Raw genomic sequence first — 23,564 nt, 5'->3', positions numbered from 1 at the left:
CAGGACAAAGAGGAAGCTGTTGCCCTGACGCATTCTGGTGGTTTCAAAAAAAGCCTCCTCTGATGCACTTGTGTTCTTCCGCGCAATTCCTGGGGGATGCCCCAAACTTGTATACCTCCTGAGGCTGCGGTTTCAGATATCTTCCATCCAGGGGTCACTTCCTGGAGGAGCGCACAGGAGCAGAGCTCTGGCAGTAAGGAGCTCAGGGGGCGGGCACATGCAGCAAGCCCCGCCCCCTGCTCCCAGCAACCCTCAGTCAGGCCACGAGGAGCAAGAAGCAGCCAGGTAAATTGCAGAGCCCCCCCCCCCAGCCCACCTTCAGGTACAAGCTCTCCCTCCTCTGTGAGGGCAGATCTGCACATTCCCGCCCCAATAGCTAGCAATCCAAAACAGTCCAGTGGAGCCTGAGCGGTGGGTGTTGCCTTCTGACACACTTCCGGTGATGTCATGGGGTGTGGCATATGCAAATAAGGCAGGCTAATGAGTTATGCTAATGAGCTCCTGCACCTCTTTTTCTACGAAATGACCCCTGCTTCCATCTAGGAGCCATCTTTAATCAATCCATTTGTCGCTGAAAGGTTATAGCACCTTTAATAAATCAGTCTGTAGCCAAAAGACGATGCAGAATATATATATATATATATATAAAAGATGTATTTATTAACATTATTTACAGTCCACTTTTCTCACCACGACTGAAGACGGATTACACAGTGTAATCCATTCAAGGTATCGGCTGTCTCTTACAGAGCCCTTCCTGGCCTTGGATCTTCAAATCTGCAAGACTGCTGATCTACTATGACAGAGCAGGGCCTTCTGTGGGTCCCACCCTGCAAATGGGCAAAATCAGCAACTGCCCATTTATGCACGACATTCTTGGTGGTGGCCCCCACCTTATGGAATGCCCTGCCCGAGGAGGGCAGAAAGGCATCCCACAAATTCTGCAAAACTGAATTGTTCAGGAGGGGATATACATGTAAAGGGGATATCTTATAACAGAATGGTTCAGAAAGATACTTTAATAAATGTATTAGAAAGTTGGACCATCATGCAGATTCACGGTCTGTAAAGCTATGTAGAAGTCGCTGCCAGAGGATGTTGTAATGGCCACAGGAATAAACAGTTTTAAAGGGGGATTAGATAGACATATTCATGGATGATAAGTCTGTGAATGGCTACTAGCCATGGTGACGGAGGGGAACCTCCACATTCAGAGGCAATAAACCTCTGAATCCCAGAGCTAGGAGGCAACACCAGGGGAAGGACTTGGCTTCTGTGCCCTGTTGTTGGCCCTCCAGAGGAACTGGTTGGCCACAGTGTGAGACGGGATGCTGGACTAGATGGACCTTCACTGGTCTGATCCAGCAGGGCTCTTCTTACGTTCTTATCAGGCTAAAGCCCCAGTCTCTCTACCCTATTCCTGGCCCTCCAGAGGAACTGGCTGGCTGCTGTGTGAGACGGGATGCTGAATGGACCCTCACTGGCCTGATCCAGCAGGGCTCTTCTGGTGTTCTTCTCAGGGGAAGGCCTCGGCCACTCTGCCGTGTTGTTGGCCCTCCAGAGGAACTGGCTGGCCACCGGGTGAGACAGGATGCCGGACTAGATGGACCACAGGTCTGACACAGCAGGGTTCTTATATTCTTATGTTATCCAGTTAGAGAAAAAGGAGCGAAAACAAAGCTCTCGTACTGGTCCCTGAGCCTGGGTATAGAAGAACCCATCAGACAGCAGGGAGACCGTAATCCTGTTAGCCCCTTCAGCCAACTTGGACAGGAGCCAGTCAAGAGTTAGATTTTTCAATCCCCCTTCAAGGTCTAAGTAGACCTAGCTTGGTCAGCCAGGAGACAGAGAGGAAGAGCTCCGAAGGACTTCAGGAAACAGGGGCAGAGCTGACGTCTCAGGACCTAAGCAGAGAAATTCCCCCCACCATCAGAACGCTGGCAGAAAAAGCATCAGAAGGCTCAAGTGTGAATTAATACAGAACGGGAACAAAGACGGTTCCTCCTGTATCCAGTTTTGCATTTTCCGACCCTTCTTACCAAATTGGTGTTAAATGTTGAAGAGCCCAGTTTGTCTGGATCTGAAGTGAAAGGCGTTGTTCTTTTACTTGGGAAGCCAGCGCCTGAGGCCTAACTACACTCACCGACCCTAAGCAAGCCGACCTTCCTCTTGACAGAATAAATCAGTGCAGTGAACAGGACGGGACGTCCAAAAAGACAGAGGACCTCTTTTCGGGGGGGGGGGAGGTCTCCGGACCAAAAAAATAACAACGGAAGCGGCAACCAAGATCCAAACAATGAACAGGTCGTCAAATGTGTACATAAATTAAATCAGGGAAAGAAAAAAAGCCTCACCCACAGAGGAACAATGTAATAAAAGGGCCTTCGCAACACAGGTGTCCCCCTGCCCCTGGACAAAGCCCTCTTCCCGGTAGAGAATCCCTCCTAATAACAAACCCGAGGGCCAAACACCTATCTGTAGGGCAGCCATACAGAACCACCCACAGACAAGTGTGGGATTTCTGCGTGTTTTTTGGGGGGGGAATCCCCAGATACGTAGAAAACCACAACTTTTGTCAGATTTTTAACAAGAAGCAGCAGCACACGTGTGCACACAGAACTTGACAATGACTGTGCAGAAAACAGAGGCAGACAGGCGAACCGGGATCTTCACAGCCCTTGAAACTGAAAGTATTCTGGAGGCGCAGGTTCCTCGTGGGTCCCCAGTATGTCTCTTTGTTTGCTTATACCCCACTTTCCTCCCCAAGAGGGTCCCAACGCGGCTTAAACAAAATTTTCCTCTCCTCCACTGGATCCTCCCAACAACCGCCCTGCAAGGACGGTTAGGTTGAGAGAGAGAGCAACTGGCCTACGGTCACAAGCGAGGTTGCCTGGCAGCCAAGCCTTGAACCCGGATCCTCGGCCGGACACTCTCAACCACAGCACCACTTGACGTCCCAAAGGGTCAGAAGACAGAGCAGGGCTGCATCTGTGGACCACAAAGCTCTTCTCCCCGCTGCGCGGCTTCCGGGCCAACGGTGACGCTGCTGTTGGTGACCCGCATGTAGGTCCAGCCTTCGCTCCCATGGATAAAGCGGATGTGACGGACACCAGCTGGGTAGTCGTGAAAGGTGTACGAAACCTGGTGACCAAAGAAGAAAGGGCAGCTTAAAACTCAACAAGTGGGGTGGGGGTGACAGGGGGCTCCCCCTTCCAACGGGGACGGGGCAGGGGGGGTGGTAACCGGTGCTCCCTCTAAGCTGAGTTAGTGTGAGCTAGCTCACAGTTTTTTAGCCGCTGGCTCACCCATTTTTGTCTTAGCTCAGGAAGGATGGCTCCAGAGCAAACTAAATTTATGCAGTAGCCAAATTGCTCTCTCACAACTTTAATACCAGTAGCTCACGAATGTGCCGCATGACGGAGTGAGCTCCCGTCTCTGGCCCCAGCTCCGCCAACCTAGCAGTTCGAAAGCAAGAAATTGCAAGTAGATAAATAGGTACCGCTTTGGTGGGATGGTAACAGGGTTCCGTGCGTCTTGGTGTTTAGTCATGCCGGTCACATGACCACGGAAACATCTTCGAACAGCGCTGGCTCTTCGGCTTGGAAACGGAGATGAGCACCGCAACCCTAGAGTTGGATTCGACTGGCTTTCGAGCAACGGAAACCTTTACCTTTACTAGCTCACAAAGTAGAACTTTTGTTCACCAGACTCCACAGCTTAGAGGGAGCATGGGTGGTAGGTAACTCCCTTCTGGTTGTAACCCCGGAGCCCCGGCTGCCTCAACCGGACCTCTCCCTCCTGTGTACCTCGCACCACTTATCCTCGCCTCGCTCTTGATTTCTGAGGAACTTTTCCGGGCAACATTCTTGCAGGACGCTGAAGTCTGCAGACAACAGTTTCACACACAACTCGTAACGGTAGTTGGGGCTGAAATAATACCTGCAGAGGAGACCAAAACAACGGCAACATGAGTCAGACGCATCAAGTGTCAGCACTGCAGTGCTGATGGGCCTGTGCCCTTGAGCATGGGACGGAGAAGGTGAAGACGTGCTTTTCTCCCTTTCTCACCACACAAGAATGCCCGTGCACTCAATGGAATTAAGAAGCAGGAGGCTTAGAGCAGATCAAAGGAAGTCCTTCTTCACCCAAAGAGTGCTTTAACGTGTGGAACTCACTGCCACAGGAAGTGATGGCGGCTACAAGCATGGACAGCTTCAAGAGGGGATTGGGTAAACATCTGGAGCAGAGGTCCTCAATGGCTTTCAGCCACAAGGTATAGATCAGTGATGGCAAACCTTTTAGAGACTGAGTGCCCAAGCTGCGACCCAAAACCACTTATTTATCGCAAAGTGCCAACACGGCAATTTAACCTGAATACTGAGGTTTTACTTTAGAAAAAATAACTCATACATTAACCTAAGATGATCCAAACAAAGTAAGGAAAGCAATCCCAAATGCTTTCATTTACTTAAAATTATTTGGCAGAGAATTCCACACTTTAATGATGGTCTGGGCCTGGCTGCGGCTATGGCACATGTGCCCACAGAGAGGGCTCTGAGTGCCACCTCTGGCACCCGTGCCATAGGTTTGCCACCACTGGTATAGATGGAACACTCTGTTTGGGGCAAGTGATGCTCTGTATTCTTGGTGCTGGAGAGGGCAACAGTGGGAGGCCTTCTGGTCCCACTGGTGGACCTCCTGATGGCACCTGGCAGTTTAGGCCACTGTGTGAGAGAGTGTTGGTCTGGATGAGCCATTGGTCTGATCCAACATGGCTTCTCTTACGTCTGGGGCAGTGATGCTCTATCTTCTTGGTGCTTGGGGGGCAACAGTGGGAGGCCTTCTGGTCCCACTGGTGGACCTCCTGATGGCACCTGGCAGTTTAGGCCACTGTGTGAGAGCGTGTTGGACTGGATGGGCCATAGGCCTGATCCAACATTGGCTTCTCTTATGTTCTTATGTCATAAGAAAGAAGGCCTGGTCCCAGGGTGCTTTCTGGCATCTGGGTGGGTGTTTCCAACCAGCACTTCCAGTAACCAAACCGAACTGGTTACCACTTTTTATTGTGAAGGGGAAGCGCACCCAGCTCCAGTACTCACCAGTCTTTCACCACGATATCCGGCTTGGTCTCATCCATCAGCTCGTCCCAGTAGCCTTCATCCTTTAAGGTGATCAGCTGGTGCTTGAAGGTGCACCTGAGACACAGATCAAAGCTGTTGAGTGAGGCCAGCAATGACTTTTTCCTGGACCCCCCTGCCCCCTGGCCCAAATGCAGCCCCCTGTAAAGGACTAGCCCCACCCCGCTCTGAATGCAAAGAGAGAGGGGGAAGGGACTTGCAAGAGGAGATTGGATTTATGCCCCACTCTTCACTACCTGAAGGAGTCTCAGAGCAGCTTACAAACTCCTTCCCCTTCCCCTCCCCACAACAGACACCCTGTGAGGTAGGCAGGGCCGAGAGAGCTCTTTCGAAGACTGCTCTGAGAGAACTTGTGACTGACCCGAGGTCACACCAGCAGCTGCATGTGGAGGAGGAGTGGAGAATCAAACCCGGTTCTCCCAGATTAGAGTCCGCGCTCCTAACCACACCAAACTTTTAAAAAAACTGGGTACCCATGGAGGCATTTCTCGGGGGAGTTAGTGCTGTCTTCTCTGTTTCTCCCTTGCGAGCCTGAGATTTAGTTTACTTATTTAATTCATTTATACCCCGCCTTTCTCTCCAACTGGGAACGAAAGTGGCTTATATCTTTCCCCTCTCATCCATTTTATCCTCCTAACAACCCTGTGAGGCAGGTGAGGCCGAGAGTGTGTTTCTGGCCCAAGGTCTCCCAGCAGGCTTTCATGGAAGAAGTGGGGATTCGAACCCAGGATTCCCAGCTACTAGTCCAACACTCTTTAACTGCTCCACCACACTGGCTCTCAATTCATTTCCCAAGGTGGAACTTCTCAAGTGACCCAGCAGAAGAAGCCACTGATGGAGGCTGGACAACCTGCCATTTCACAGGCTGTCTGTTGTGGGGAGGGGAAGGGAAAGGAGTTTGTAAGCCGCTCTGAGACTCTTTCGGGTAGTGAAGGGCGGGGTATAAATCCAATCTCTTCTTCTCCTCCTCCTCTTCTGTATTCTGTACAGATGTATTCTGATGGGAAAACAGACACATCAATGATTTGTAAATTTAGTCAAAAACAGCAAGAGTCCATGAGCACCTGAAAGACTAACAAAATATGTGGCAGGGGAGGAGCTTTCGGGAGTCACTGCTCAATTCTTCAGATAGCAAATTTAGGTAAATGCAAACCAGAGGCATTTACAGGAACCAGATTCCTGTTTGTAGATTATAGATACTTTGTGCACTGTGTTTACCAATCATGGACAATTTTACAATATCCCCACTGCTTGGCTGATTGCCACTCTTTCCACTTTCCTGTGGTAGTTACCAGGTTGACATGTTTGGTAAATTATGACTCGCACAGTAATTGTTGTCTTTATCTTTAATGAGCCTGTCTCTTTGGATTGAACCTCTGTCTTGAAGGGCTTTCAAATCTGACATTTTAAACCTATGATGACACGTACAGAAAACTTCTTTAACAGATCATTCATTACAAACACGCAGGCACAGTAAATTAAATCTTTGTGGCCTTCCTTCTTGGGAATTCACGTACAAAATTTCAGTTCTGCAGGTGAACTCCCAACAGTAAAGACCTGAGTTCCCCTTCTCTCATTCCCAATTAGTTGCAATTAAAAGTCCTCACAAATGATAGGCGACAAAGCATTTCCGAATTTGGGGGAAATACACATCGGCTTCCGGTGCTTTCTCAATCTTCCACACTTTCTTTTTCTTCGACTTGAACTCCCAGAACTTCAAGCCCTCTGCACAAAGACAGAAAACGTAGAATGGGAGGGGGAAGACTTTGAGTGGGACACAGCAGCAGCCAAAGGGTTAACCCTACCCAGGGGAAAGAGGACAGCTTCAGGGTTTCAAGCAGGCCTCAGCCTGCGATTTACAGGAAAGTCCTTTAAAAGGTAAGCAAAGGGGGCAGATTTTTCTAGTGGTTACAGCCAATGCTCCCTCTAAGCTGTGGAGTCTTGTGAGCAAAAATTCTGCTTTGTGAGCTAGCCCCATTAAAATTGTGAGCGAGCTATTTGGCTACTTGCATCAATTAGTTTGCTCTGGAGCCCTCCTCCCTGAGCTCAGACAAAAATGTGTGAGCCAGAGGCTAAAAAACTCTGAGCCAGCTCACACTAACTCAGCTTAGAAGACAGAAGAGAAGAGAGGAGTTTGGATTATACCCCGCCCTTCACTACCCAAAGGAGTCTCAGAGCTAGCTCACACTAACTCAGCTTAGAGGGAACACTGGTTACAGCACAGCTGGCAAGGTCTGAGGACTCCTAGAATTCGGTTTCCGACCTCACTTTTAAAAACGTTTACACATTCAGGAAAAAAAATTAGAAATTAAAGATCGAGCCTTAAGAGAGCAATCCAAAACTATAGGATATCTGTCAATTTTGAAAGCGTTATTTGGGAATCAGTAATTGTATCTCTGCCTTCTCTTATCTGCATTACATTTTTAAGGGTGAAGCCTGTTTGTCTTCATCCCCCCCCCCCAAAACCCTGGGAAAGGCAGTTGTGTGCTGAAAGCTGACAAGGGAATTCTTAGTGCCAAAGTACTGCTTCCTGGATTCTCTGCAGGTAGCCGTGATGGATTAACTGGCATCAATTTTTCATCTACCGAGGCCTTTTAAGTTAATTGCATTCATATAATTGCAGACTTTAGCTAAGTGTCTCAACTCTTGAAAATTTCTTTTGCTTCCCTCCTTTTTTGCAATTCCGATTTTTTAAACAATCAGTCCTTGACACCGCAGAGCAGAACTACGCATTCAGAAGTGTGGCGGGCCACTTCGTTGCTCCCCCTTTTTAAAGAAAGCTTCTGCACGTATGAAACGCATTCAGCAGCATAAGGTGTTCGATCGTAGAATCAGAGGATCCCAGAGTTGGAAGGGTCCTTAGAGGTCATCTAGTCCAACCCCCTGCCCGATGCAGGATCAGCCTACAGCATCCCTGGCCGGTGTTGGTCCAGCCGCTGCTTAAAGACTGCCAGTGAGGGGGAGCTCACCACCTCCCTACAGCAGCCGATTCCACTATTGCACAACACTTACTATAAAAAAGTTTTTCCGAAGATCCAGAAGAAGAAAAGATTGGATTTATACCCCGCCCTTCACTACCCAAAGGTGTCCCAGAGCGGCTTGTAAACTTTCCCTTCCCCTCCCCACAACAGACGCCCTGTGAGGTAGGTGGGGCTGAGAGAGCTCTTGACAGAAACGGCTCTTTTTCAAGAACAGCTCTTATCAGAACTATGGTTTGCCCACGGTCATCCAGCAAGGTGCAAGTGGAGGAGTGGGGAATCAAACCCGGTCCAGATTAGAGTCTGCGCACTTAAGCACTACACCAGCTGGTACCTTCCCGCCCTTAATTTAAACCCATCATTGCAAGTCCTCTCCACTGCTGCCAACAGGAACAGCTCCCTGCCCTCCTCTAAGTGACGGCCCTTCCGATACTTCAAGAGAGCCATCCTGTCCCCCCTCCGCCTCCTCTTCTCCAGTCAGTACATTCCCACGTCCCTCAGCCTTTCCTCACAGGGCTTGGTCTCCAGGCCCTTGATCATCCTCGTCTCTCTCCTTTGCACATGCTCCTAACCAATATTCCCTCTAAGCTGCGGAGTCTCGTGAGCAAAACTTCTACTTTGTGAGCTACTGGCATTGAAGTTGTGAGCGAGCGATTTGGCTGCTGCATAAATTAGTCTGCTCTGGAGCTATCCTTCCCCAGCTGGGACAAAATTGTGTGAGCCGGAGGCTAAAAAACTGTGAGCTAGCTCACACTCACTCAGCTTAGAGGGAACACTGCTCCTCACCTCCGTTCCCTGCACAGAAGAGAATTCAAACATCCAGTCCCCCCCCCACAAGACATATATCTATGTTCTGAAGTGGTACGAGCCGAGGAGGACTGTACCAGTGTTCCCTCTAAGCTGAGTGAGTGTGAGCTAGCTCACAGTTTTTTAGCCTCCGGCTCACACATTTCTTGTCTCAGCTCAGGGAGGAGGGCTCCCGAGCAAGCTAATGTACGCAGTCGCCACATCGCTCACTCACGACTTTAATGCCAAGAGCTCACAAAGTAGAGTTTTTGCTCACAAGACTCCATACCTTAGAGCAGTGGTGGCGAACCTATGGCCCGGGTGCCAGAGGTGGCTCTCAGAGCCCTCCCTGTGGGCACGTGTGCCATCTCCCCAGCCAAGCCCAGACCATCATTAAAGTGTCGAATTCTCTGCCAAATAGTTTTAAGTAAATGAAAGCATTTGGGATTGCTTTCCTCACTTTGTTTGGATCATCTTAAGTTAATGTATGAGTTGTTTTTTCTAAAGTAAAACCTCAGAATTCAGGTTAAATTGCCGTGTTGACACTTTGCCATAAATAAGTGGGGTTTGGGTCGCAGTTTGGGCACTCAGTCTCTAAAAGGTTTGCCATCACTGGCTTAGAGGGAACATTGGACTGTACCACGTGCCGCTTCCGAATGCGTAGCTCTGCTTTAAGCGACCCGATACTTTCCCCGTTTTGCAAATCTCCGGGTACAGACTTTCTCCGCACGGGTTCTTGATCAGATTCCTCTTCATCACAGAGAGGAAGTAGAAGGTCTTCCAGTCCGGGGCGCTTCCGTCGGAGGCCAGGAGGCGATAGCCCTCCCGCTGGCACTTGCGTTTCCACAGGGCAGGCAGATCCACCACGGAGCGCCACTGCGAGCAGACCAGCCGACAGCTGCCGACCAGATCCCCGCCGGGGACCCGGGACAGGACGTCCTCCAGGATGTCGGGGGGCAGGTCGCTGATGGTCACCATCTTCCTCCAAAGAGGTCTCAGCCAACTGGAAGGAAGAACCGGCAGATCAGCCGAAATCGGGCAAAGGCTGCCTCGGGCAGGAGGCCGAGAGGGGAACTAGACGCAGCTGGGCCCACCCAGAGAAGGCCAAGGGGAGAAAAAACAACCCTGGGAAAACCCGGAAAGCAAACATAAGAACATAAGAGACGCCAATGTTGGATCAGGCCAAGGACCCATCCAGTCCAACACTCTGTAACCCACAGTGGCCAGAAATACCAGGGGCCATCAGGAGGTCCACCAGTGGGGCCAGGACATTAGAAGCCCTCCCACTGTTGACCCCCTCCAAGCACCAAGAAGACAGAGCATCACTTGCCCCAGAGCCCCTATCTATACCTTGTGGCTAATAGCCACTGATGGACCTCTGCTCCATATGCTTATCTAATTCCCTTTTGAAGCCATCCATGCTTGTAGCTGCCACCACTTCCTGTGGCAGTGAATTCCATGTGTGAATCACTCTTTGGGTGAAGAAGGACTTCCTTTTATCCGTTCTAACCCGACCGCTCAGCAATTTCACGGAGTGCCCACGAGTTCTTGTATTGTGAGAAAGGGGGGAAAGTACCTCTTTCTCTACCTTCCTTCTCCTTTTATCTCTGCAAGTTGTTTTCGCTTGTAGGAAACAATCCCAAGGCACTTAGAACTTTTAAATGCCATAACTGTCAGACATGAGATCCAGGTGGCCAGCTGTGTTGAAGCGGTAGAACAGCGGCCCCTTTAAGACCCACAGAGTTTTATTCACTGGACTCTAAATTTCCGTCAGACATGGCAATTCTACATGCGAACGGAAGACTCCAGTGTCGGACTGGAGTCCAGGGCTGCCTCCTTTGCATGGTAGGGCCTGCCCTGGGGTAAGAATATCAGAAAAGAGCGGGGGGGGGGGCGCGGTGCTAGAGTAACCTCTCCCTGGTTGCCATAGCTGAGGTCTCTCTGTGTAAAATAGTTCCTTTTGTCCCCCGGAAGCTACTCCAGCCCAGACGATGGAGTGCAGCATGAGCATCAATTCAAGAAACAGACAAGGAAGACGGGGATTGGCCCGTCTAAGCCGCTGATAACTCACCTGGGGCCTTGGCCGATAACCTTCGTGATAAATATTAATTCAGCCGTTTAGTTTTTTAAAGGTGCCATTAGAGGCATGGGGTTTTGTGCTAACTCACCTACCCACCTCAAAGTGCGGAGAGAGAGAGAGAGAGAGAGAGAGGTAGCCCTGGGATGTGTATAAACTTATCATTAGCTCCTACTGGCCAACTTGACAGGGCTGGTGTGTCAGGATCACCCAGAAAATGCCAGTGGTGGCCCTCCCTTTACTAAGAAAAAGAAGAAGAGATTGGATTTATATCCCACCCTTCACTACCCAAAGGACTCTCAGAGCGGCTGACATTCTCCTTTCCCTTCCCTTCCCCACAACAGACACCCTGTGAGGTAGGTGGGGCCAGGAGAACTTTCTCGAGGACTGCTCTTGAGAGAACAACTCTGAGAGAACTTGTGACTGACCCAAGGTCACACCAGCAGCTGCACGTGGGGGAGTGGGGAATCAAACCCGGTTCTCCCAGATTAGGGTCTGCGCTCCTAACCACTACACCGAACTATAAAACAAGAGTGTACTTGAGCAAGAAGAAGAAGAGAAGGAGGAGATTGGATTTATATCCCACCCTTCACTACCCAAAGGACTCTCAGAGCGGCTGACAATCTCCTTCCCCTTCCCCTCCCCATAACAGACACCCTGTGAGGCAGGTGGGGCTGGGAGGCCTCTCTCGAGGACTGCTCTTGAGAGAACAACTCTGAGAGAACTTGTGACTGACCCAAGGTCACACCAGCAGCTGCACGTGGGGGAGTGGGGAATCAAACCCGGTTGTTCCAGTCTGCACTCTTAACCATACACCAAACCGGCTCTAAGTATTGGGGGTCCTCAGTGTAAAGTCCTGCTGCTTGGCACGGCTGTGCCAACACCCCCTATATATAGGGGGGGTGGCAGTGCCCCTCCTCCCCCACCTGCTTGGCAGCGAAAACACTGACCCCCCCCCCGCTGGCCCTAGCGACGGTACCCGACAGGGGCGCACGTCTAAGAGAGCAGGTCCCGCGCGGACGAGTTGCGGGCCAGAAGGGAGAGAGGGGGGCACTCTGCACATGGTCAGAGGTGCTACAGGCCTCCGGCGCAAAGCGGTTCCGGGGCGGAGCTCCGAGGCAAACGAGGACCCCGCTGGGTCCCCGACGGTACCCATCGAGACGCACACGGAGAAGATCCCCTGCGGGCGCTACCTGGTTGGGGAGCGGGCCGGTGACATCGGGCGCCTGCGGTGGGCTGCCGAGCGGCCGGATATGGAGCGCCAGCCCGGGGAGCGGAGGCCCGCCCCTCGCCGCGCCTCCTCCGGGGCGGCCCTGCCAGGGCACCACCCTCTAGAGGAGGGGATCCCGGCCGGGCCCTTTGCAGGCCGCGACGCGCTCCGTGCGCCTGGACGGTCCGGCCGCAGAGCGCCTCGCTCGTCTTCTTCCCGACCGGCCGCTCCCAAATCCTGAGCCCCCTTTGGGTTCCCGGGAGTCGCCCAGTCCCGCGGGGCTCGGCCCCGGACCCTGTTTCCCGCCGGCCGCCTCGGAAGAGGCAAACGGGCCCGGCGGAGCAGCGCGCTCCCGGAGTCCTCCTGCACAACCCGCCTTCCAGCCTTTGGGGCGCGGGGATCGCCCGCCGGCAAGAGCGCCCCCGAGCGTGAGCAGAGGGCCCGCCGGAGAGGAGAGCGCGCGTCGAGGCAGGCCTCGAGGAGCCTCGGTGCAGAGTGCCTCGGGTTGCCAACTCCAGGCGGGAGATTCCTGGCCTAATTGCAGGAAAGATTGGAGGGGTTTTAGGGGGGACGTCGTCCACGTGTTCCTCCACCTCCCCCCACCCCTCTGTGCCGGTACTGACCTCGCTCTTGGTTAAAATCCGGCCCTCCGCTTCCGTAATCCGGTGGGACTCACACAGCTTGCATCTTGTCTCTCTCAGAGGGGCACCGGGATGGGGGGGGGGATGGCATAAAAGGGGGCATTTGACAGTAACTGACTGGGAGACTTTGGGCGGGGTCCTTACTTATTCGCTTGCTTCATTTACCACCCTCCTTTCCCCCCAACGGGGACCCGGAGCGGCTGACATCTTCGCCTCTCCTCCAGTTTCCTCCTCACAACAACCCTGCGCGGTAGGCTAGACTGACTGGCCCGAGCCTCCGTGGCAGAGTGGGGACTCGAACCTGGGTCTCCCGGATCCCAGTCCGAGGCTTTTAACTGCGACACCAGGTTGGCTGTCTTTGATGGGGCTTAGCCCCCCCCGCACACACCTGTTTTCACCGCTGAGGGCTCAGGCAGGCCTCAGAGATGCTCAACTGCACCGAAGATCAGCGTGTTCCTGAGCGCATGCAGAGTTTCAAGCTGAGTGTGCAAGAACTTTGCTCCGGAACCCGCTTCCAGCATTGGGCCTCAGATGGAACTGGGGCAATCCCCGGGTGACCGGGTCAGCCGAATCTGGAAAAGGGGTCCCCAAGGGCCATCCAGCCCAACCCCCTGCACAATGCAGGCGAACCACCCCTGCTCTACGCTCGTGGGGTGGCAAGCGGACTCGATCCCCACGGCTAGGCCTGGTCGGTCAATTGGCCTTTCCCAGAGGCGGGCGGAGCTTCGTCTACGCGTCATCGCATGCAAATAAGCCTGCGCAGGGATGCCCCCTCCTTCGCCCCGCCCCCGAGGGAGGTGGCCCCGGCAGCCCCGCCCAGAAGAGGGAGGAGCCTCCCCCGCCTTCACCTCGTCTTGCAGCATCATCGTCGGGGCTTCGCCTGCCGAGCTTCTGCGGCTGGGAGCCGAGCGGGGCGGAGACCGCGCTCCCCCCTCGAGCCGCTGGGGGGCCTCGTCGCGGTCCGGGTAAGCCCCGGCAGGGAATTGGGTGGGCGAGCGGGCGGGGGCTCTCAGGAGGAGATGTGCCGTGCCCCTGGCAGGCAGCGATGGAGAGTCCCCGGGGGGCTCTTGACGGGCAGCCGGCGTCCTCAGGGTTAACTCTCCGGTGAGGGCGGGGTGGGAACACGAAGGGGGCCGTAGCCCGAAATTGGGGGGCGGTTGTCCGGCGCTACGATCTCACGGTGGTGCTAGGGGCTGTAAACCCAATTCCAAGGAGCATGCGCTGAATAAGGGTCACACCCAGTGCCCGCCTAGTGTGCACAACAGCCCTGTGAGGCAGGCTTGCCTCTGACTCCCTTGAATCCCACGGCTTGAAGTAAAGGAGTTTTGATGCAGCCTCCAAATAGAATGACACGGCCTCATCTGGATGCACAGTTCAAATGCCCAGGAAGCCTGTGGAACCGAATGAGTGTGGCAAGCGGTACAGGATTGGGTTGTCAGTGGTCAAGGGCTTGCCAATCATCCCGGGGCTTTTGCGCTCATTGGCTGGAGCTGTGGAAGGTGGGAGAAAGTTGCTGTTTACTGGGCAGTTAGACTCTGCTGAATGGTTGGCCTTATGATTACATTTAAAAAGATGGGGAATTAGCCAATTTGCTTATTTTTTATAAGTAAAAATGGGAAATTTAGAGCAGGAAGCACGGAATACCTTAATGGGCTGAAAGCGCCCCAGAGCACTCTTTTCCGCAACCTCTTGCAGCCAAATAGCTGTCGATTGCTGCCCATTTACTTCTTGTGCTTCTGTCCAGGCAGCTGATCATCACATCCTGAAACCAGTTTCGCACCCACCACCTCGTGCTCCAAGTAAGCCTACCGCTCTCCCCCATCCCATATTCCAGTCTTTGCGAACAGTGGGGTTTTTTACTTCTGCATCTGGTGCTCCGTGGCGACGGCCCTTCTCCGTTTCTCCTTCGGCTGTTGCCTGCAAAGGAAAATGGTCCACATCAGAGACTTGCCCAGCGACATCCTCCTCGATCTGCTCTCTCGGGTCCCCGGGAGGGACCTGATCCGCAACTGCCGGCTGGTTTGCTTGCAGTGGAGAGATCTAGTGGACCTGGCCACGCTGTGGAAACGCAAATGCTTGCAAGAAGGCTTTGACCCAGAAACGCCAGACCGGAGCGTCCTGGACTGGAAGATCTTCTATTTCCTCTGTTTTATGAAGAGGAATTTAATCCAGAACCCCTGTGGTGAAGGTTTGTTGTCCCCCATACATATGCAAGAAAAAAAGTCTCCCAGAGAGCCAGTTTGGTGTCGTGGTTAGGAGTGCGGACTCTAATCTGGGAGAACCAGGTTTGATTCCCCACTCCTCCACATGCAGCTGCTGGTGTGACCTTGGGTCAGTCACAAGTTCTCTCAGAGCTGTTCTCTCAGGAGCAGTCCTCAAAAGAGCTCTCTCAGCCCCACCTACCTCACAGGGTGTCTGTTGTGGGGAGAGGAAGGGAAAAGAGATTGTAAGCCACTCTGAGACTCCTTCAGGTAGTGAAGGATGGGGTATAAATCCAATCTCCTCTTCTTCCTCTTCTTCTAAAATTCATTTTTTTCCAGCCCATCTTTTTAAACTGTTGGGGGTCTTAACCATTTCAGAAATATCACACGGTATAGCCATCCCGAGGTCGTACTGTTTCCGAGTGCAGGTAGGAAGAACTGTGACTCTTTCACCACGTAGAAACCAATGTAGCGTAAGTGTCAGGTTAGGCCTGGAGAGACTTGAGTTCCAATCCCCACACCTTGTTCGTTTGGGGGGGGGGGTGAGGAAAAGAATGAAAACCACACCGTTTCTCCATTTGCATTCTGAAATGGTACAATTCCCACGGTATTGCCCTAGTTTCTGACAGCGTGGTTTGGTTCTGCGTCGTCAGGAATCCATTGTTAATGGCAGCAAAAAACGTGGGATCTAAAGAAATTTCACAGAGATGAGAGACGGTGCTCCTTCCCCTTCGCAGGGGCAACCGCTCTGCTGCGACAAGAACCACTCAAAGGCTCTCCCTTCCCTGACCCCCTCCCCTTTGTGGCTTTTCCTCAGATGGCTTCAACTTCTGGGAAATCGAGTCGCATGAAGGAGACAAGTGGCGGATCGAAGAGCTGCCCGGAGCTCGGAGAAGGGACTTTCCCCGCCATCCCGTTCCAAAATATTTTGTCACTTCTCAAGGGTGAGGCATGTTGGCTTACTCAGTCAGCTATCGGTTTTCTTTGTGACGGTTGCAAGACAGCTGCTGTCTCCTGTAAGGTCTGTAGGACCAACTTGGCTCTCGACTTGAGCCAAGACTTTCTGGGCAAAGCTCCAGAAGCGCTTTCTGCACTCTGGAAGGTGGAAAGGCAAGGCCAGGTATAATAAGACTCCCAAGAACAGCCTTGCTGAACCAGAACAATTGTCCATTTAGGCCAGCATCTTGTTTCCAGGAGTGGACCACAAGACGGACCCAGAAGGTCTGCAGGAAGGGGCACAGAGGACAAAGTGTAGTGGTTAGGAGCACGGATTCTAATCTAGGAGAACCAGGTTTGATTCCCCACTCCTCCATATGCAGCTGCTGCTGTGACCTTGGGTCAGTCACAAGTTCTCTCAGAGCTGTTCTCTCAAGGGCAGTCCTCGAGAGAGCTCTCTCAGCCCCACCTTTCTCTGTGATTAGAGCTCCTCACTTTTGGCCAGTTTGGTGTAGTGGTTAAGTGCGTGGACTCTAATCTGGGAGCTGTTCTCTCAAGGGCAGTCCTCGAAAGAGGTCTCTCAGCCCCACCTTTTCCTGTGGTTAGAGCTTCTCACTTTTGGCCAGTTTGGTGTAGTGGTTAAGTGCGTGGACTCTAATCTGGGAGCTGTTGTCTTAAGGGCAGTCCTCGAAAGCGCTCTCTCAGCCCCACCTACCTCCCAGGGTGTCTGTTGTGGGGAGGGGAAGGGAAAGGAGATTGTAAGCCACTCTGAGGCTCCTTCGCATAGTGAAGGGGGATTATATATCCAATCTCTTATTATTATTGTTGTTGCAACTGGCATCCAGAGATATACTGCCTCTGAATGTGGAGGTTCCATTTCTAGCTGTCACGGACCCTGTCCTTTCTGAACTAGTTTAATCCCCCACTGAAGAGCCATGTGGGTCTGACTACCTCCAGGAAGGGTGAGGAAGATATAGGTTTCCCAGGTCCCCCCTGGCCAGGGATAAGAGGGTAGGGTTGCCAGATCCAGGCTGGGGAACTCCTGGAGATTTGGGGGTGGAGCCTGGGGAGGACAGGGACCTCTCAGTGGGGTGCAGTGCCACAGAGCCCACCTTCCAAAACATCCGTTTTCTCCTGAGGAACTGATCTCTGGAGACAGTCTGGAGACACGTTTTAATTCCAGAGGTTTCCCAGGTCTCACCTGGAGGCTGGCATCCCAAGGAAGAGAACCTGAGAGCTTCCATAGTAGAAATTTGGGTCAGGACACCGCCCTCCTCTGAGGCCACAATTGGGGGCCTCCTGCCTTCCCCTCCCTCCTACGGTTGCCCCAAATGTTGCAAACTTTGCTGGCCTTCTGGCTGGTGGCATTTTTACATTGTCGTCACGATGTGTCTCCCAGAACGGATAAAAAGAAGTCCTTCTTCACCCAAAGGGTGATTAACACATGGAATTCACTGCCACAGGAGGTGGTGGCTACAAGCATGGACGGCTTCAAGAGGGAATTAGATAAGCACATGGAGCAGAGGTCCATCAGTGACTATTAGCCACAAGGTACAGATAGGAATTCTCGGTCTGGGGCAAGGGATGCTCTGTATTCTTGGTGCTTGGGGGGGGGGGGGCTTTTAGTCTAGACTGCTGGACCTCCTGATGGCACCTGGTATTTTTGGCCACTGTGTGACAGAGTCAGGGACGGAGTAACCATTAAGCAGACTAAGCACATGCTTAGAGCACCAGGGCCAAAGGGGGCACCACAAAGTTGGGAAAAGGGTGAAAAGAACTTTATGTAACCCAAGCCTGGCTTAGTTTGTACAGTCTATTGTGTTATCAAATGAATAAATTTTTGTATTGCTGCAACCTGCATGGTATATCTGGTCAGACAGGTCAACGACTAAAACGGACTGGGTAAGTGTGGAAAGGAAGGGGGCACCAAGATTGGTCAGTGCTGTGGGCACCAGTAAGCCTTCATCCGCCCCTGGACAGAGTGTTGGACTGGATGGGCCATTGGCCTGATCCAACACTGGCTTCTCTCACGTTCTTGCGTTCAGGCCCAGCACGAAGCACCAGCTCATCAGCTTAAAGGAGGAAGGCTACTGGGATGAACTGATGGACGAGACCAAGCCGGATATCGTGGTGAAGGATTGGTGAGTGGTGGGGCAGGGGTGGTGTAGAGGACAATATGGAAAATTAGGGGAGGAAAGAACAGGGGGGGAAAATCTCGGGAGGCGGCAGTACGCCGAAATGAGTCGGGGGGGGGGGTTGCGAGCCTCATCCTGATCTCCAGAGTGAATTGAGCCGTTAAAACAGCCCCGGATGGCACAGACTGATAGCTTTTGTTGAACACCCGGCTGCCAATTCTGCAGGGCTGGTTGACTCAGCTTCCTCTTGGGGGTGGTCCATTCCAGGATGAGCACCCCACCGGAAACTTTCCCTGGTATTGAAAGAAGGAGAGACGAAGAACTTTAAGCAGCGGCTGGACCAACACTTGTCAGGGATGCTCTAGGCCAGTGATGGCGAACCAAGTGCCCAAACTGCAACCCAAAACCCACTTATTTATTGCAAAGTGCCAACGTGGCAATTTAACCTGAATACTGAGGTTTTACTTTAGAAAAAACAACTCCTACATTAACTTAAGATGATCCAAACAAAGTAAGGAAAGCAATCCCAAATGCTTTCATTTACTTAAAATTATTTGGCAGAGAATTCGACACTTTAATGATGGTCTGGGCCTGGCTGGGGCGATGGCACGTGTGCCCACAGAGAGGGCTCTGAATGCCACCTCTGGCAACCGTGCCATAGGTTCGCCACCACTGCTCTAGGCTGATCCTGCAGGGGGGCCCTCCCAACACTGTGATTCTGTGATTCAGTATTAGGCAGCTTTAAGTGTTCCAGAAGTTTCAGCCTCCCCCTCCCCGCCCTGCGCTCGCACCATTTTCTGTTCCCATTTTCTGTTCCTGCAGTGGCCCCGTGGGGCCTCCGTTTGCCTCCTTGGGGGCTCCACGTGTATTGACGGAACACAGCTGAGTTTCCCCCGTGGAACAAATAGCACTCCCCGTAGGCTGTTTAGTTGGAAGAACAGCAGAAGGCTGAAGCCTTCGTCTTCTCGTATGTTCTGGTCCTGATCCACGTGCCTGAGCTCCCGGCAGACATTTGCCCCGGAGGAGACATAAGATGTAGTCTGGGGCCCTCTGATCTCTCTCTCTCTGCCAGAAAACATTTGAGCACACCAAAGCCTCCGTCTTCCTTTGCCCACATCCTGCCTGGGTCGAGAGCAGGGCAGCCTGAGCGAGCTGGACTCTGCCCTGTGTACCCTCTAAGCTAAGTTAGTTCTTTAGCCTCCGGCTCACACATTTGTGCCTTAGCTCAGGAAGGAGGGCTCCAGAGCAAACTAATTTTTGCAGCAGCCAAATGACTTGCTCACAACTTTAATGCCAGGAGCTCACAAAGCAGAATTTTTGCTCACAAGACTCCACAGCTTAAAGGGAGCATTGCCCACAAGAGAAAGGGGGACTGGTGGTTCTGCTTGGCACCTAAAAAGTCTTCCAGGTTGGGCCTTCTCATGCCTCCCTGGTCTGAGCCAAACGATGCTTCTGCTACCCTGTTCCCAGCAAAAAACCATCCCTGTTTCTGCTTCTCTTTCACCTAACCCCACCCCCCTCCTGCAGTCCGACAGCCTCTCATGTTCAGACCCCCCCCCCTTTAGCCTTCCCCCACTCTGCTGCCACCCGAGCTGCTGCAAAGGTGGACGAGCACTGCCAAGGTAGTGATGTGAAGCCCTACCCACGCACCCACCAAGCCCTGCTGGCTCAGCATCCGTCTCAGAGCTGTAGACGCCTTCTGCCTTCTCCTTCCAAACTAGGTTCCACTGTGGTTGCCCCTGCCGGTACCAGCTGCGCGTGAAGCTGCTGTCCGCCGACTCCAGAGTCCTCCAAGAATTTCGCCCCAAAGACGTGATTGTGGAGCAGTGCTCGGACAGGGAGTGGCGTGAGGTAGGCGTCCAGATTTTGCTCGGGTGTGTGTGTGTGTGTCCATCAGCTCAACCCAGGAAAGAGCCCCTGGGAGGGGGCTGTTCTCTACCCTTATGTGGGTACCTCTCCCTCTGTCACCTTTAGGTCTCCTACACGTTCCACAACTATCCTGCTGGGGTGCGCCATGTACTCTTTAAACACGGAGGTCAGGGTTGGTACGGCATGCGGATCACCAATAGCAGCGTCACCGTCGGCCCGGAAACTGGAGAGTGACACAGATCGCTTCAGAGAAGCCCCGCCTGAGGAGAGTTTCGGCTGTCTTTCTCTGCAGTTGTATGCTTGCATCTGCCAGCTATATCCGATCCCTGAGCATTGCTGGCTAATGCAACTGGGGGGCTCCAGTGGTTATGCGGAGGGGGGGATAGCGGGCAGGAGGATTTGGAAAGCTGACTCTTCAGTTGAGTCGGGGACGGGTGGTAGACCCACACAAGCCTCCTAGTGAGGTGCAGGGTGGGGGTGGAGCCCTTAACCTCCCCCACCCCCCACCCTGAGCAAGGATTGCCTTCTTTTTGGTAAGACTCCCGTGTCGAACAGTTGTATTGCGCTGTGTATTGAAATTCAGCAGGGAAAAGTTGTTGCATTTCTGCCAGGTTTTTTTTTTTTTTTGCACGTGCAACGTTCATAGCAAAGAAGCACATTCCTTTTTAAAAATAAAATAAAAGGGCCTGCTTTATTGCATTTTTTAAAAAACTTCCATGATAAATGACAAGCATGAACAGCTGATCTCCAGTTCTCTCATCTGCATCAGAAATTGTGGTCTTGGGGACAGTCGTAAAATAAGGACGGGGTGACACCGAAGCCAGCCCAAATGCTTTGCTGGAGTCGTGGGAAGGCCTCGCACCTTTCACAGGACGCTCTGTTGAAAACAAAGACCCAACTGTGCGGTTTCACCCATGTTTTCAGTCCCCCTCTAGAAGCAGCAGCCTACCTCCCAAGACCGTCGTCGTGGCAAGATCGGCTCATGGTGTTGAACGGTTGGAGCGGGGACTTTTCAGGCCCCGAGGGCTGCCTTCCTTCTGGTCTACAGATCTCAAGCACAGAAAGCGGAAGGAAACAGGGACGCATCCTTCGGTCCCGGGTGGGGGTGGGGGCAGCCCTTTCCTGTGGCATGGTACATTTTTGTTTTTGACAAAATAAAATAGAAAATAACCTTCCGTGGCTTGAAAGGTTGGATGTGTTTGGAGATGGCTTGTTAGCGGTATGCAGGAGAGCCCTGTCTCTGCCCGGGCTGTATAAACTGCCAAGGCCTGGAAACTCCAGAGCGGACAATTGAAGTGAGCAAAGATGCGCTCGTTGGTGTTTGTCTCTCTGAGCAAAACAGAACTTCACCTGGGACAAAAAGCGAGGGCAGGGTTGTGTGCGAAGAGACAGTTCTGCAAAAGTTGGGCGGGGGCAAAGCTAAGAACCGGACTGTTTCTGAGAAGAAAAAGAAGGGTGCGAATCGAGAGGGGCTGATTGGGGCTGGTTGTCTTCAGGGACTGCCGGCAGTTCAGCTGTGGGACTTTCTCAGGTGTGCAGAGAGATATGAGGGAGTTACCCTTGAAGTGGCTTTTGTTACAGATACCTTGTTTGGGGGAGAGGAGGAGGAGGAGATTGGATTTACGCCCCGCCCTTCACTACCCAAAGGAGTCTCAGAGCATCTTACAATCTCCTTTCCCTTCCCCTCCCCACAACAGACACCCTGTGAGGTAGGCAGGGCTGAGAGAGCTCTTGACAGAAACTGCTCTTTTTCAAGAACAGCTCTGCCAGAACTACGGCTTGCCCAAGGTCATCCAGCCAGGTGCAAGTGGAGGAGTGGGGAATCAAACCCAGTTCTCCCAGATTAGAGTCCACACTCTTAACCACACCAAACCGGGGGAACCAGAGCCTGCCTTAATGTGTGCCTTGTAGTGACATCTGAAATCAAACCACAGTGTTTTGTTGGCACCCCGGCCAGGAATACAAAGGAAGACAAAGCTACTCCACTGACCAACAGCACCTCATTCTTATCTGGACTCAGTTTCTGGGCCTCCATCCATCCCATTACCTCCCCCAGGCTCTTATTCAGGAGGACTTCCATAGACCCACCTGGACTTGACCATATTCAGCGAACAGCATCAATTAGCCCACCTGGCACAGAACTGTCTACTCTCAGCTGTATGAGGTCAGAACATCTTCCAGGAAAGTACTTTGTTTTTCCAGAGTAGCACAGATCTTCACCATATATATAGTTCCATGGAAATGCAATTATTTCCAAGGCTAGACAAGCCCGTGCTAATTGGAATGCCACCTGGGCATGTAGCTGCACAACTACTAGAAGTAATGACTAACTAGTACCCACAACCAATGCTCCCTCTAAGCTGTGGAGTCTTGTGAGCAAAAATTCTACTTTATGAGCTACTGCCTGCCCACAAGCGCGCTGCTCTGCCCGGTTTCCCTCTCCAGCTCGCCCCGCCCGGACCGGGAAGGAAGGAGGCCGCCTTCGCCAGCTTGCCGGTCCGCCCCGGACGAGGAGGAGGAGGAGGCGCTGGCGGCAGCTAGACTGCTGGAGGAAGCGGCTTCTCCGGGCTCGGCTTCCCCACCGGCCGGCCTGCAAGTCAGCTGCGCCCCCGGCCCCCCAGCCCAGGTGAGCCCCGGCGGGACGGGGGGGGGCAGAGAAGGGGTGCCCCCGTGGCCAGCGCGGGGCTCTCTGAATCCGGGCCGCGCTGCAAAGGGGCCGGTTCAGACGACTCTCTAGACCCGCGTCCCGCTCCAGAGCTGGGGAGACGCGAGTCGCAGCCTGATGCAACACGGCCGGTCCCTTTCGGGGGTCTCCATCTTGCTCTCGGGGAGTGGCGGGGAAGGAAGCGGTCCGAAGGGTTTGCACGCGAGGAAACGGGGCCGAAGGCGCCTCTGTGTCCCATCGAGGAGGGGGCCTGAAGGGGTGGAGGGCTGTCCTTGGACCCGGCTGGCGCCCCCGCCCCAGGTCCGGCCACCCTTTCGCTTTCCCGGCGGTTCCCAGAAGCGCCTGCCTGACTCACCCCCATACTCATCTCACCACGGCCTCGGTGCTTGCCCGGAGAGAAAGCCAAAGCCCATTTGGTTGGACGACTTTCGGTTGCAGCCTGAGATGTGCATTCATAAGGACCTCTCTCTCTCTCTCCCTTTTTTGAAAGAAAGTTAGAATTGTCGATAAAAAGGCACCTGCGCTGTAAGTAGCGTCTCCTCTAACCCTTTGAAGCATGGTTCAAGAATTCTGACGGTTTCACAAATGGCTTCCCGCAATAAAAATGTGCCCAGCGGTGTGATAATAAAATTGGTCAGCCTTGCAGGGTTGTCAGAATTAGCTTCCAGGCTCTTGGTTTGGGCTTACTAAGCTGGTCTGCTTCACAGGGCTGTTGTGAGCCACTCACACGCAGGGCCGGCTCCAGGGTTTTTTGCACACTAGGCGAGGCTACCTTCTGGCGCCCCCCCCGCACGCCCACCAATTTTCAAACATAAACTTCTGTTCCTAATTTATACACGGAGTGTTTTTGTATTGATTCATCCACTTGGAGGCGGGCAACCCTAGCAGGGCTGAACCCAAACAGACTTTTTAAAAGAAAAATAATATG

The 23,564-nt window shown here is 52.9% G+C and overlaps 2 protein-coding genes across 4 annotated transcripts; one reads left to right on the top strand and one right to left on the bottom strand.

Moving 5' to 3' along the window:
• Positions 1-1,583: 1,583 nt before the first annotated feature.
• Positions 1,584-12,233, bottom strand: LOC107108921 (F-box only protein 44-like). Its single transcript, XM_015409472.1, has 6 exons — positions 12,173-12,233; positions 9,622-9,905; positions 6,746-6,863; positions 5,100-5,195; positions 3,807-3,939; positions 1,584-3,141 (listed from the first exon to the last, which is right to left on the bottom strand). The coding sequence occupies exons 1-6, from the start codon at positions 12,196-12,198 to the stop codon at positions 2,965-2,967; spliced, it is 834 nt and encodes a 277-aa protein (XP_015264958.1). The 5' UTR covers positions 12,199-12,233; the 3' UTR covers positions 1,584-2,964.
• Positions 12,234-13,505: 1,272 nt separating this feature from the next.
• LOC107108922 (F-box only protein 6-like) lies at positions 13,506-20,578 on the top strand. 3 transcript variants are annotated; one of them, XM_015409473.1, is made up of 6 exons: positions 13,506-13,795; positions 14,575-14,629; positions 15,849-15,975; positions 18,013-18,108; positions 19,824-19,953; positions 20,077-20,578. In XM_015409473.1, the coding sequence occupies exons 1-6, from the start codon at positions 13,574-13,576 to the stop codon at positions 20,203-20,205; spliced, it is 759 nt and encodes a 252-aa protein (XP_015264959.1). In that variant the 5' UTR covers positions 13,506-13,573; the 3' UTR covers positions 20,206-20,578. The 3 variants fall into 3 exon arrangements, with proteins under 3 accessions (XP_015264959.1, XP_015264962.1, XP_015264960.1); XM_015409476.1 differs by having other exon boundaries at positions 13,762-13,795; positions 14,579-15,018; XM_015409474.1 differs by having other exon boundaries at positions 13,774-13,795; positions 14,575-15,018.
• The last annotated feature ends 2,986 nt before the right edge of the window (positions 20,579-23,564 follow it).

Source organism: Gekko japonicus, unplaced genomic scaffold, assembly GCF_001447785.1.
Source record: "Gekko japonicus isolate JY-2015 unplaced genomic scaffold, Gekko_japonicus_V1.1 scaffold916, whole genome shotgun sequence".
NCBI lineage: Eukaryota > Metazoa > Chordata > Lepidosauria > Squamata > Gekkonidae > Gekko > Gekko japonicus.
The sequence above is the reverse complement of the archived record's forward strand: the minus strand, read 5'-3'. Positions and strand labels throughout refer to the sequence as shown.

Bases quoted from the DNA above. Each gene is read 5' to 3' on its own strand.
- LOC107108921 (XM_015409472.1), bottom strand. From the start codon at position 12,198: ATGTCACCGGCCCGCTCCCCAACCAG. The intron at 6,864-9,621 runs GTCTGTACCCGG...GTCTTTGTGCAG, and splicing joins CAAGAACCCGTGCGGAGAAA to AGGGCTTGAAGTTCTGGGAG. The intron at 5,196-6,745 runs GTGAGGACTTTT...TCTGTGTCTCAG, and splicing joins TGCTTTGTCGCCTATCATTT to GTGCACCTTCAAGCACCAGC.
- LOC107108922 (XM_015409473.1), top strand. From the start codon at position 13,574: ATGCAAATAAGCCTGCGCAGGGATGCCCCCTCCTTCGCCCCGCCCCCG. The intron at 15,976-18,012 runs GTGAGGCATGTT...TCTTGCGTTCAG, and splicing joins TATTTTGTCACTTCTCAAGG to GCCCAGCACGAAGCACCAGC. The intron at 19,954-20,076 runs GTAGGCGTCCAG...TGTCACCTTTAG, and splicing joins CGGACAGGGAGTGGCGTGAG to GTCTCCTACACGTTCCACAA.